This window comes from Asterias rubens, chromosome 15, assembly GCF_902459465.1.
Source record: "Asterias rubens chromosome 15, eAstRub1.3, whole genome shotgun sequence".
In the NCBI taxonomy this organism is placed as follows: Eukaryota; Metazoa; Echinodermata; class Asteroidea; order Forcipulatida; family Asteriidae; genus Asterias; species Asterias rubens.
The window spans coordinates 9813429-9828563 of NC_047076.1; the positions used below are offsets into that span (position 1 = coordinate 9813429).

At 39.3% G+C, this 15135-nt stretch overlaps 1 protein-coding gene across 2 annotated transcripts in view; it reads right to left on the minus strand.

Annotated features, from left to right (window-relative positions):
* LOC117300146 (cullin-2-like) overlaps positions 1-15135 on the minus strand; it is a 105832-nt gene that overhangs the window by 47311 nt on the left and 43386 nt on the right. For both annotated transcript variants that reach the window (XM_033783865.1, XM_033783866.1), the window contains exons 9-12: positions 12000-12162; positions 11504-11593; positions 7782-7816; positions 6378-6485 (exon numbers count right to left, since the gene is read on the minus strand). In XM_033783865.1, coding sequence (XP_033639756.1) covers positions 6378-6485; positions 7782-7816; positions 11504-11593; positions 12000-12162 — 396 coding nt within the window. The remainder of the gene's footprint in view (positions 1-6377; positions 6486-7781; positions 7817-11503; positions 11594-11999; positions 12163-15135) is intronic.

The window sequence follows — 15135 nt, forward strand, 5'->3', positions numbered from 1 at the left end:
ACAAAGTTAAGATCAATCTTAGTGCTTTGTGAAATCGGAACAGCACGTAGCGCGGGTTTCCCGCTAGATTATTATTATTAATGGTTTATTTTAATCTGAATAAAAAACAACCAAAAGGTTGACAACATTCAAATTTACAGTTTATTATTCAAGTTTTTACAGAATTAAGAAAAATGGAATTAACAATAAACAGGCAAAATCTATACATAAATACACAAAAATTTAAAGAAAAATAAAAATCATTAACAAGCAGAAACACGCCATAAAAATTTGCCAAGCAGCCCCAACCACTATTTCAATATTCTAGCTAATGAGGGTAGCGTGGATTTACTATAGCGCTCAGTTTTGCATTTAGGCATTTGAAAGCTAGTAGTTGAGGCTGCTCTGAGATGCATGTTAGTGGTGTTAGATCTGGCAAGAGGTAGTAAGTGACAAAATTTTTGAGAACAACGAAGACTATTACCAAACTTAAGCAACAGATTATGGCGTCTAGATTCTAAAGTGGGAATGTTAAGACTAGTCAGAGCATGTGAGTAGGAAATATATCCATAGCCTAAAATAATATGACTGGCTCGTAACAGAACAGAGGCCTAAAACAGTTCAAGATGTTCAATTTAAACATCGAATCACGGTGCTCCCAACCTGGGGAGGTTTCACAAGCAGCCACTGGGATAGTTTTTTTCTAATAAAGTATGTCATTCAAAGTTACAGAACGCATACTGAGGGCTGCCTTCCAGAGTAATCTTTATGCAGCTACATGTACATACAGCAGTAACAATGAAAGTAAGGGGTTGTATACTACTAAGCTTTGTAATTTAGGCAAGTACATGTATGTGAACAAAATGGGCAGTGGCCGATACCCCAAAAGTCTCTTTAAAAGGTCACAATGCAGGTAACAGACCCAGAGGAAGACTAGGAAAACGATGGCTGGAAAACATCAAGCACTTCTGCGAAGAGGCTGACATGCCATCTGTGGCAGCAGCAGGACACCTATGTAGCAAGGAACAGAGGCCTAGAGAGACTCATAGTTGGGAAGCTATCTCCGAGACCTACATGTACCTCTGGAAGCCGGCTATAATGATGATGATGTTCCAGCCCATAACTATCTGATGATTTGGGATGACTTTAATGCTTGACTGGGTAAGAATGATCTTCCCTTTCCTCTTTATAACAAATCAAACAGGAATGGTGACATTCTTCATAATTTCAAGAATGAGAAACAACTGGTGGCTACTACATGTTGTACATGTAACACCATGTTTCAAAAGCCTAAGGGAAAATACTGGACGTTCCTCAGTCCCTGTAGCTGAAAATATCAAATCGACTACATTCTGGTGTGAGGAAGAATTGGTAGAAATGTGTTCTCAACTCTGAGATGTTTAGTTTGTTTTGCGTAGTAAAGGCTCAAAAACTCAACCAAGTCTAGGGCTGCTAACAAGCACACAAGGATCAGGTACGATTGGAAGGCTTTTTCTGTGAACAGAGTTACAAGTGGTGTATGAGGTTAAGGTTAAGAGCAGGTTTCAACTGCTCTAAGCAAAAAGGCAGGAGGACACAACAGAGAGGTATGATAGATTTATTCAGTCTAAGTCTGGCAGCTAAATAATGTGTCCTAGTGTGTGAAAGAACAAGATCTGCTCACTTCCATGACCACACTGATGTCAAAGAGGCCTGGTTGACAATAAAATCAGATCATACATGTGTAAACCCCATATGGAAACAGCTGCAGTGTTCTTCACAGACTTTTTTTTTAGGAGGGCGGCATGACAAAATTCAAAATGGCCCCCATCGATATGGCTTAGTCAAAATGCCGCCCATTTTTATATGGCCTCAATTGTGAAAGCAACAATTGCTTGAGAAACACCTTTCTTAAAGATAATGTTATTATCCCCAATTTGTTACACATTTTGCTTTGTACACTGCGCCAATAACCTCAAAGGGATGATCTGCATGCCACAGTCGCACACACAGAGTAGGAATTTCGGATTCAGAAGCAGGTGATTGGACGACCTTTGTCCAATTTTCAAGGCGGAAAAAAAACACACCAAAAAACCCTACATTTTTGGACGATCTTATCCCCAAATGTTGCATTTGGCGATGTTGAAATGCTTCTTTTAACGATGTTGAGTTGTCCAACCGCCCTGACCAGGCGTGGTCTGTTTTTGAAGGTATTTTTATTCATATATGTGATAAACACGCTCCTTTTAAACAAATTAAAGTTCCTAACAAGGCTCCTAGCTGGCTCAATGATGATTACCTTGTTCTCAGGAAAAAGTTGGAGCAAGCTAAAATTCATGCTCAAAGCACTAAATCTCCCACAGATTGGGACGCCTATCGAGATTTTAGAAACACGACCAATAATCTGGCCAAAAGGTTGAAACGTGAATTTTATGAATCCTCTATTAGAAATGCTGGCTCTGACACAGGTAAATTATGGAAGGTCATTAAAAGTATTCTGCCTAGCACTAAAAAGGTCAGCATAAACAAAATTAGGTCCGGATATGAAATTTTAACTGATGGATCTGCCATTGCTAATGAGTTTAACAATTTTGTTGCTAGTATCGGCAGGAAATTAACTGATACCCTGATTCAGCAGAGTTAAGTTGACTTCATCAGCTTATGTACCCAGCTGTCAATTTCACCAAACTTTTCCTAACTTAGGATTAATCTTAGGACTTAGGACCGGTTCAGTTACGTATCAAAATACGTAGGACGCATTGAACTCATCCTAAGTTAGAACGGGTTACTCGTCCTAACTCAAGATAGGATTGATCCTAGCGTTTCGTGAAATCGGCCTCTACTGTAGTAACTTCTGGTGTGCCTCAGGGTTCTGTGCTTGGGCCACTTCTTTTTACATTGTACTAAGCTTGGGCGGTTCCAGAAATTTGGGGCTCGGTTCCGGTTCCGAAAAAAAGCTCGGTTCTGAGACATACCCGGTTCCAATTCAATATAAAACATAAGCCGCCCGTCCCGAGCTCACACACACACAATTGAGCCGATCTATTTTAACTGAAAATAACCAAGTTAATCAGACATCGGTCCCGAGCTCACACAAACACAATTGGAGCCGATCTATTTTTAACGAAAATACCAGAATACCCACCCCAAGTCAATCAGACATCGTGCCACCGAGCACCTATTCTCCCTGCATTTAACGAAGTCTTTGATTTAGCCGGCAGTATGTCCGTTGTGTAGCAGTACGTCCGTAGTGCAGTACGTCCGTAGTGCAGTACGGCCGCAGTGCAGTATGTCCGTAGTGCAGTTCGTCCGTTGTGCATGCAGTGTGTCGTCTCTGTACATACAAGTGTACATGCCTGTACATGCCTGTACATGCATACAGTACTAGTGTTTTGTGCATGGTTGGATGGGGCAAGCTTTTATGAATATGGATATATCGGCAGCCAATCACAACGTGCTGTCTATTTGGACTTTGGACTCTGTACATGTACATGTATATGCATGAGATATACATGTATAGATGCCTATGCATTGGAGGGGGCTGTGCACTGTGTATGCAGCCACACGTGATAGTTGATACTCATGTCGGCTTGAAGCCTTTGCACACTGTATCTGCGGTCACCGCTTTCAACATCAAGCCTCAATTTCTAGAGCCGGTTCGTCGCAGGATCGGCTCCACAGAGTCTTTTATAGTTGGGATTCGGTCTTTTAAAATCGGAACCGACAAAAGCGGGTACCCGGTTCCACAGAAGAGTGGAACCGCCGGTCCGGTTTTCAATTTGGAACCGGGTAGAACCGGGTAACCGAAGGAACCGCCCAAGCTTACATTGTACATTAATGACTTTGCCAATACTCTTCCGGTAGACTCTAAAATGTATTTTTATGCTGATGACACAGCTATTTTTACTTGTGCTAAATCTATTGGTCTTATTAACAGAGCCCTCAATGCAGATATGATTGAGGTTTCCAAGTGGCTGCAGACTAATTTTTTAACTCTCAATACAAGCAAAACTAAAAGTATGTTATTTGGTACTCAAGCTAAACTTTGCCGTATTGAAGAAAGTTTACATGTGAAGATCGGTTCCAATACCATTGACAATGTTGATCATTTTAAGTACTTAGGTGTCTGGCTAGATCAATCTTTATCTTGGAGTGTGCACATTGACAAAAGTACTAAGACTTTTAATAAATGTGTGGATGAGAAGTGTTCTTCCTCAACATACTTTAAACCGGTTTTTCAGTTGCCCCAAACAGCATCACAATAATCAAAGTGAGGGAGAATCAGAGTTTTGTGATGCTGTTTGGGCCAACTGAAAAACCCTTGCCATGCACTGTAGCAAATTTTAAAGTTCACTACAAAAGTTTGATTTTTTAATATAATGGGGCTTGTGGTGTTTTTCCTGGCTGGACCAGAATTTTAATCATTGTCTATAATATTGTATTTTGCTTGTTGTAAAAAAAATTTGTGCTGTTGAGTGTTATGGTATAATTATCCATAGTCTTTATTTAAATTTGGCTGGTTTCTATTTTTAATATTAATTAATATTTTGATATACATATTTTTATATTAAAACAATTTGTTTATTTTAATGTGTATGTAGTTGCTGGGCACCTCTGAAAAACAGTGTTTCACTGAGAGGTTTCCCCAGGGTAAAGAAGAAATAAATAAAGAGGTGGGCTAAGGTGGTCACCACAGACTAGCACCTTTCTTGTCAAGCTTGTATTGGATTATGATTGGAGGTGAGCGATCAATGGAAGGGAGGAGGAGCTAGGCTTATCATGCTTGCCAGGCGCCGGTGCCTGCTGTAGTGATCACAGTGACCTTGACTATGCTGATGACATTAGCCTCCTCTCAGACACATTGGATCAGGCACAAAAACTGCTTGCAGCTGTTGAGCTCCTGTGTAGCCGAGTTGGCCTGCAGCTAAACTCAAAGAAGACAAAGGTGGTGGAAATCAACTCAGTGGACAGTAACCTTTAAGACCAGAGATGACGCTCCGCTAGAGGTCATTGGAGAGTCTAAATACATATATTGTGTACATGTACCTTGGCGTCCTCAAAGGATCAACTGAGAGTGAGATGAGAAAGAGGAGAGCTTTGGAATGGAAGGCCCTTCATGGCATGAGGTGGGTGTGGAGAGCTGGTCTCAAAGATGACATCAAGAGACGTCTGTCCGCTGCTACAGTTGAGTCTGTACTTTTGTAGGGAGCCAAGACATTGATTCAGACAGCTAATCAAGAAAGAGCACTAGAGGAATGCTATGGTTAGCCCTGGGAAAACCATATGCCCAACTTCCAGCCCAACTTCCAGCCCTACAATGCCCTTCCAAGAGTGTCTGTCAAGATCAGGGAACGAACGATGAGGTTGGCTGGCCACTGTGTCTGCCATTCAGAGCTAGCTGTAAGCCCCCTAGAACCCATCAATAGAAACAGGAGCAACGGCAGGAGGAGACTTTCGTAGATCAGCTGAAGAAGGGCGCAACACAACAAAAAAACAACTTAGCTGGACCAAGATGTGTTGAAGGCGACCTTAGAGTTTCCCGAGAAGGCGTCGGCTGAAGACAACCTCTCGCTCAACTGTATTAGCTGGGTATTGCAAAGTCACACGGTTACTTTTAATCATTTCATAATTGTACTTTGCACTCATTACCTGATGATGTTGGACTCATCTCACGTAGGGTGGTGCAGGTACAGTGGATACAGGAAAAGGGAGAGTTGGACTGGGGCTCAAGACGAAGAAGACAGAGAGGTCCAACAATAAACACTAAAACCTACAGTGTAGGAGAATCCATGGGGTCCAGAAGAAAAACAAAAAGTTCACAGTCCAAGTAGTGATGGCGGGCTGACATGTCAAAATCGGGGGTGAATGGCTGCTAGCAATTAGTACAGAACTAACAGAGTTCAAGTACTTAATGTCCAGGGAAGATGATACAGAGAAAGATGTAAGAGTGCACTCGGCCTCCAAAGATGAAGTCAGTCTAACAAAGTGAAATTGATCTAAAACCTAAAGCTCAGATTCTTCTTCACAACAGTGGAGTCAGTCCATGGCCCCATTTCATAGAGCTGCTTAATGGCTGATATTGTGCTTACTGTGCGATTTCAATTTCATAGCGCTGCTAACCGTAAGCCAGCAAAAATGGTTGCTAACCTTCCAGTGATCATTTCCTTACTAACCTGTGAAATACGTTTACACCTTAGCAAATTTTTCTGCTACAGTAATCTACGAGTCAGTTGTAAACAGCTGTTTGAAACATCGCTAGATAGTGGCCGTGTAGTACAGGATCTCGCCTTTGACTTGGTCCATTATTACAGTTTTAGGCCTCAACGCTTATGGTGTGACATTTTAAAATAATGTTATTTGCACAAATAATGTTTAAAATACACAAAAACACTCAAAACAAACAGAATAAAATGTAGTACCTTATCTAATGCCATAGTGAAGACCTTATCCTTTCCCAGTGTTTGATTCACCATACTGCTGTACTTAGTATGCAATGCTAAGATAACATCAACAAAGTGAGCATGGACCTGTCAATATCAATATTAAAACACAAATAACATGTGATCACCAATAATCACACACTCATCGCAGTAAATACATTTATACAGCCTGTTATTTGAAAACAGACTTGTTTTACTCATTTCTCAAAAACTACAGCAACTCTATCAGCAAGTAATATTTTAAGGGAAGCTTATTTTCAAACCGTGTAAGTTTAATTTAAATCTCTGGACATTGTGTTTGTGTTACAAAAAGTACCCAAATCCTTTAAGTGAATATGTTCCTATATTTTATATGCCTCTATCAATAAAATTGGTAACAAAATAATCTTTTTATCTTAGTCATAGTCATAGACAAAAATGTCAACTTGTCGCACAACATCAGAACTGCTCCAAACCAGAACATTTTCAAACATCTGCTGAAAACTTACCTGTTTAAGTCATTAATTTTTGTAAAGCGCCTCGGGAATTTTGTGTGAAGTGCTAATATAAGTACCGTTCATAATTATAATTATTATTACAAAAAATAAAGTGATAGGAAACAATACGTTTTCAACACCTCCCTTCACTGATAACAAACGTACGAACAAAATATATTCACACAAGCTGGAACCAATGTTAACTAATATGTAAATGATTCAAATTAATCAAATTTGCAAAATAAATTCAACTGGTCTTTGGGTTTTTGTTAAACAACAGAGAAAACAAAAACCTAAGATTGTTTAATATTAGCCGCGAGTAATGAATGTTGTTTTAGTCCAACAATGAGCTTGGCAGCTATACATGTAATTTGGCTCTTATTGTGTGTGGTTTATCCTCACATGCATCTTATTTTCATGACTTTTAATTGCCACAACTTTTCTTGTGACACACTTCCACACCAAAAATGGTGATACAGCAGGCATCTGGGATAACAAACTAAGTGTGTGGAGTAGTTGCCCCTCAACCACACCTGTTTTTTGTTCATACAACATCCGGGTTGCACTGTTATGCACCCCCCCCCCCCCCCTCCAATCTACGATACGTTGTGGTACGGTATTCTTAAGCAAAACTGCTCAAGGTATCTTGTAAAACTACCTTTTTTGCAATGCTAAACAAAATAATTGTGAATCCTGAAGTGGTAGAATAAACATAAGAATGATCCAATGAGGAAGAGGTTCCCTCCGTCACCAAGTGTTTGAGCCTGTCAACAGAGAAATGTTGCTAAAGGACTGTTCATAGAAAACATGTACACTGTACAATCCATATACTGTGTATCTCTCATGTGAAAAATGTTCAAATATTTGGCATGATAGTATGTAGTGTACACATTGTATTGTAACTTACATTGTCACCCTGTAGACTTGAAACTGACTGTAAACCTTTGGAAGTTATAGGATAAACAAATAAATAAATAAAGATTAATTCAGAGACACAATCAACTCAACTAGATTTTAAAATTGTGTACATTGAGCTTGTCAACCCTAATTACAATTTACAGGCACAGTCACCTCAAAATAAATTGTGGTTGCAAACATGTAAAAAGTGTACCTAAGTATATTTTCTTTTGAAATTTAGAAGCATTAGCCAGATAACATGGTTTGTGTTAGAATTTTAATCATACATTTGGTAATCGTCAAAGACAGGTAATCTCACTTGGTGTATCTCAACATTTGCATAAAGTAACAAACCTTTGAAAATTTTGACTCAACTGGTTATCAAAGTTGCAAGAGAATAATGGAAACTAGAACAGCGAAGCTGCCATGACGAGCTGCTGATCACTAGATAGAACCAATGACTGACAGAAAAGCCAATCATTTGATCAACTGATGGTCAAAGGGGTGGGGGACATTGACAATTATGAAGTAATGACCATTTAAGGTTTTCATTGATTTAGCTCATTCAACTGGAACCAGTGATCTTTGAGTTTTATCTGTTCATATTATATACATGTAAGCAACAATATGTTTGATTAAAGTTTTGCACTCTTCAGAGATGCATTTTATTTAGTTATCATTTCATATGCATCTTTACGTAAAAAGCAATATTTGATTTATGTTTCAAGTCATTATTACATCATTGAAATTACCCCAAAAATGACTGGCCATTATATATAACAATCTCACTTGTGCTTGTTCATACCAAACAACTCAACTCAAAAACTTAAACTTAAACCAAACACTTCAACATTTCCAAAATTTTTGAACGGCCAGACGGACGGACAGACTGACCGACAGACGGACGGAAAGTGGTATTACATAGGCTGGCACTGCTCTGCAGTTCGCCAAAAAACCATGTTGTTGCACAGTTTTATGTGCTTTCAAATGCCTAACAGGGGCTTCTGGCCTGAAATCTTGTGACATTAGAGTGAGAAATTACCTCTTCCAGAAAAAAATACACTACTACTTCAGAGGGAGCCCTTTCTCACAATGTTGTATAAGCTCTCCGTTGCTTGCTACCAAGCAAAACTGTATGCTTATAACTATTTGTTAGTAAAAACCAATAGTGCCCAGTGCCTTTAAGCGGCAGGTTTGAATGTTCAATGTACAGGTGTGTATCAATACAATTGTCAACTATGTTATTCCTTGGTAAGTTTATTTTATCATACCAGCCCCCGATTTCACGGAGCGCTGCGACGCGTCGCAAGTGCAAGTTGCGACCGGTTACACGTCGTTAGTTGCGATGCGTATGAAATCGATTTCATCAAAGTTACGATGCGTTGGATACGTCGCAAGTTCCATGACAACGAGGAAGAACACGTCGTAAGAATGCTATGTTTCATTTGTTTACGCACAAAATGCATGAAAGGACATAACAATTACCACACGTAACTTGCGTGAACCAATCGGGAAGACACTAGACGACAAATGGAAATTTATCCCCCCCCCAAAAAAAAAAAAGGACGGGTAAAAGAAAAGAAAACAAACACACGCATAACAAACGAACACACACAAACTAAAACAACTGAACAAATAAACAATAATAAACCAACCAAAAAAAAAAACCTAAACACTAGTCCGAAACGGATGAGTGTCTGCCATATTGAATGAACTATAATACACGACTGTTTCATGACCAAGTTGTACACATATTGAATGAACTATAATACACGACTGTTTCATGACCAAGTTGTACACAACATAAAACAGCCGCAGAACTTTAGCAGTTCATCCTCGTCCAAAGAGTGAAAAGAGTTTGTATTGCGACTCATCGCGCTTACGACGTGTTTGGTGAAATGGATTGTGGAACTCGTCGCAGCCGCGACGTGTCTTAGGTCCGCGACGCATGGCAAACCCTATGATGATGAGTTTTGCGAACTCGGGGGCTGGTAAGGTAATGGAAAGCACTGAATGCAAATATACTTCTAAAAAACATACAAAACTATGTAATAATAAATCTACTTTCGGATAAACAAAGACAAATTGATTAGAATAGAATTTGAACATGCAATCCTGGCACACATGTGGGTGCTCTACCAATTTAACTACAAGGTATAGTAGCCCCACGATTGGGGTCTCACAATCTTGTCAATATCTTTGTTCACGGGCACCAGTGAGAAGTTGTGTATAAACAACAATTAAAATAAAACCAACACAGGTGTATTCACATGACTTAGGCGCCTTGTCAAAACCTCCCGAGCGTTCCTCCACAGACAAGCCGCAGATCGGACAGCAAATACCGCCGTTGCTAAGGACCTCGAACAGTCTGCTGAAGAACTGTTACGTGCGTTGAAGCGTGACGAAGTGAATGAGCTATCCATGCCAGGCGCTATTGTTGGTATAACAATGAGCTTCATGAATAAACAAGTTGTATTTTAAGGTCATGAATATCAGCGGCTTGGACGCAGACCGACCGTGCTCTCCCAGAATAAAATATTTGCAACTCATGAATACCATCGTTCTGGAAGCGGAAAGGCCCCACCGACAAGACAATTTTCACCATGCTTGTTGGGTGTGCCAGCCGACCCTCCTGCTCACATGTAATAATCGCGTACTACATGTTTAAACAATAAACATTGTAGTCAACCAAATCGGCAACTTTGGAAATCAACATATATTTTGTGGCATTCAACAGGCATTCAAGAGGCACAGAACTGGCTTGTATTTTTAAAAAGCACAATGTTGAGTCCTAGCTTAATAACTCAAAACTTTCACCACTTTTACCAGCTTTGTTCGGTCCATGAGAATTATATGGTGCCAAAATTAGTGAGTGGTGTGACGAGTCGAATTTCGTGAATAGGGTCTATATTGGTGAAGTCAATTTTCAGTTATGCTACTAAATGCATCATACACATGCCGTCTTCCCCTATGATAAATATATCCTCACCATATGTTCCCAGATCTTCTCGTATTAAAAAACAAATTCTCAAATTTATTTATTTTCACTGCTATTCTCTGACATGTCTGATGACGCCCACTTTTGCAACTGGGTGGGATAACATCGTAAACCACTAAAACTATAAACCGGAGCTTGCATGTAGCTTTCGAGTTAATGGCTGAAACTTTTGTCAGTCGAAGCCGGGAATAAAGAAAACCATTTCTAGAACTCACACATATAACCCAGTCTTAAAAATCACACATTGGAGGAAATGGCTTTTAGTTACAAATCTATCCTCACTTTGCTTTTTAAGCTGTAAAGGTAAAGCCATTGTTAACCACCTGCGTTCCTCCGCAGTTCCGCCGGTCAGCGAATAAGCTGGACCTAACCGGAGCCGCCGGAATATTCATATTTATTGACATGTAAATGAGCTGTCGTGGCCGTGGACCTGCCCGGTTGCTACGGGTTCTTTTGTTATAAAAATCCGCGGACTCCCACAGAATGCACGCGGAATGGCAGCTTGGAGGTTTTGACAAGGCGCCTTACATGCATTGAACATGTTAACAGACAACATCACCTCAATTATAATTGTATTGAATCTATAGAACTGAGTTTATTGATAAAGCTTTGACAACAAATTCAGTTCTATGGACTCAATACAACTATGATATACTAAAAATGTTGTCTATTAGCTTAACTATTTGATGATCTTATTTGTTGACTAGTTGTATATTATCCACTACTATACATACCCGTTTGCTTGATGTGTTCTTGTAATTCTGTAACCATGATATGAAGACCATTGGGTACTGGTTTTAGCAGCTTATACATCCTTGCAAGATCTTGGAACAAAATACGACATTAATCATGTTGATGTTTACTAACATACATTTAACAACTCATAACCTAAAATTGATGTATCTTTACCTAAGAAGTTACTATTTGAGTCCTTAATCCTCGGCAATGTGTATATGTTTCTGATTTGAAAATCACAACTAATTCCACCATACAAAGACTAGACAGAAATTAAATGCACTTTATTATCCTGTACCATTTGTACATGGAAAGTAAATTGGTATTCCACTTGAAAAGTTAAATAAAATTACATGTACAAACACTACATGTACATCCCCCTAATGTTTGTTAAATAAATAAAGAAAATAACTAAAGAGTGCCACAATTTGAAAGACTTGTTAGTTAGCATTACAGTGCTCCTACGGTATGTCCCTTACAGTCCATAGTATTTACCTGACAGCATCTCTGTGCGAACCATATTCCTACATTCACCATGAAGGAAAGACATGTGATCAGCTACCATCCGTGTCCGACACTCATGCATCACTTTATTGTACGAACTATGATGTAAGAACTTCCGACTTCTAAAATTTTCCTCTTCCAATCTTTGAAGGACCTTAAAAAAGGAAGAAAAAAGGTTATCCTTGCTTATTATAAATCTCAAACATTTTATTAACAATCTATCAGCAGCCCGTGCATTAATGGGGTAAAATCCTGATGTTTATCTGCACAAAAATCCATGAGTTTTCGTACATGACCTTGGTATGAATATTTAATTACAAAAGGGCTTTGTGGATTCATTCTTTTTCGGCCTTTTCTGAAAACTATTGACAGATATAATGCACCAGTAAATTGAAATGAAGAGCATATATGTTGTTTTGTATGACAAAAACGGTGCAACGCTAATTTAAAAAAGAGAAATTTGTACATGAAAAATGGCTTCAAAAAGAAAGAAAATAAGTCACACAAACACGGCAGATTGTCCTGTTATGAATGTTGCCAACAGTCCCCAAATAGTATTTGTTTTCTTTCTTTTTGAAGCCATTTTTTACGCACAAATTTCTCTTAAAAATTTGAAATTGGAGTGGCACCGATTTTTTCCATACAAACAGCAAATATGCTCTTCGTTTCACTTTACTGGTACAATTTTGTTGTTGAGACTTTTCAGAAAAGGTCAAAAAAATACTGAATTCCAGAAGCCCTTTTGTTTGTTTGTTTGTTTGTTTGTTTGTTTGTTTTGACTTACTTTTGACTTACTAATGTAAATATTCATACCGAGGTCACGCATTAATACCCATGAATATTTTGCAGATAAAAGAAACGGATTTTGTGTGTGCTGAGGATAGACTGTTAAGTAGTGCTGCAAATACATCAAATTGCACTACTTTACACTTCTTCTGTAACTTTTATTCTAAATATCCAAACTTTCAAACTTATTAATGACTTATCAATAACTTATCATTGACTTCGAGCTCCCTGTTTCAATTTCTAATTGGATTTTAGACTTTTTATTAGAATGTTTGTCAGGTTGTAAGAATTGGTAGTTGCACTTCACATTCTCTTGTGTTAAATACTGGTACTCCGCAAGGTTGTGTTCTGTCACCACTTTTATATTCATTGTATACTTATGATTGTAAAGCTACATGTACCAACCCCAATTCGCTTGTTGTTAAGTTTGCAAATGATACTAGTCTAATTGGTTTAATTGATGATGAAAGTGCTTGTCTTGCTCAGATTACTTTTGTTGTTAAATGGTGCGAGGAAAACAATCTTATATTAAATGTAGACAAAACCAAGCAGTTGATTGTGGACTTCTGTAGGAAACATACATGTAAGAACATTAAAGAGCCTGTTTATATCCATGACAACGTTGTAGAACAAGTAGATAAATTTAGATTACTTGGTACTCACATTGCCAATGACCTTAGTTGGAACACTAATTGCCATGAAATTCTGAAAAAGGCCTGTCAACGTTTATTCTTATTACGTAAACTGAACTCATTTGGTGTTCGTAAGTGTATTTTAGTAAATTTTTACCTGGCTATAATTGAAAGCATCCTTTGTTCATCCATCATTGTTTGGTTTGGTATATTTTTGTATTTTCTTCGTAATATTTTTAATGTAATTCTGTGATTGTTTAATCTAGAGAGCTCAAGGTACACTACAATTTCCGATGTTTTAGGAAGAAGCATGCAACATCGCCAAACAAGGCCTTCAAGCCGATCCTACACTGACAGACCGCACAAGCCTCACTCCAGAACAAGTACACGACCTTCTCATCACCTGTGTCGTCGCTTCCAGCTTCAAGACGAACAAACCTCTGGGACGGCCATGGGATCTCCTCTATCCCCGGTCCTGGCGGATTTGTACATGGAGGACTTGACAGCATCGAGAACGCAAATCTTCGCCCCAACCCCTGGCTCTGCTACATTGACGACACCTTTGTGGTTAGGCCCCACGGCAAGACAGCACTCCAAGAGTTCCTCCATCACCTGAACAGTCAACATCCACGCATCCAATTCACCATGGAACAAGAACAAAACAACACCATCTCCTTCCTAGATGTCCAAGTAACAAGACAAGCTGATGGCACTCTAGCCCACACGCTCACAGCAAGCCAACACACACCGACAGATACCTTCACAACTCTTCATTCCATCGTCCTCACTTCAAGTCTGCTGTCTGCAACACCTTGGTCCACCGGGCCTTCGACACCTGTGACAAATGCAGCTTGAAGCAGGAACTACATCACATCAAGACACCACTTCAACTCAAACGATACAAGACATTCAACCTCAGCGAACCCAAGACAAGCCTCACACCAGATGAACGACAAGAGTTCAAGGCTGCAATCACCCTCCCATACATCAACCACACTTCTCACAAGCTTCAAAGTATCTCCAGTCAAGCTCGAGTCAAGACCTTCCACATCAGTTTATCCAAGTGTAGGCTCTGGTACCATGTTCAACTAAGCATTGCTTACATGAAACTTTATCTGCAAAGTCCTCGCATCTAAAATACGGTCGCATGCATTGCAGGGAACTGCGTTTTTTTTACGTGGACATACACATGTAGGAAAGAAAGGACATGGAATTACTTAGGAATCTTATCAAAACCTCCAAGCTGGTGGAGGCTGCAGCTTTTCCGCAGAATTCTGCAAACTTTTTAATCCTTTGAAAACAAAAGGACCCTTGACAACCAAGCAGGTCTGCGGCAGAATGATTCATTTACATTTTAATAAACATGAACATTCCAGCAGCTCAGCGGAGAGATCGGTCGGCTGCTGTGAAGTCTAACTTATTTAAATATTAATGAGCATGACCTGACAATACAACTTGTTTACACAGACTAATTGTTATACCAACAATAGCGCCCGGGCATGGATAGCTCATTAAACTTCGCCCACGGCCATTATTCCGCTGACTATCTGCTGTCCTTAGAAACGTTGTATTTGCCGTCCAATCCACGTAAACACAGAGGTGTCACCTGGCTTTTCACCAAATACTTTGAGTATGGTTCTGTTTGACCCATGTATGGCAATGTACATCAGAAAATTTACAACAATAACATTCAGATGTACAAAATTAGT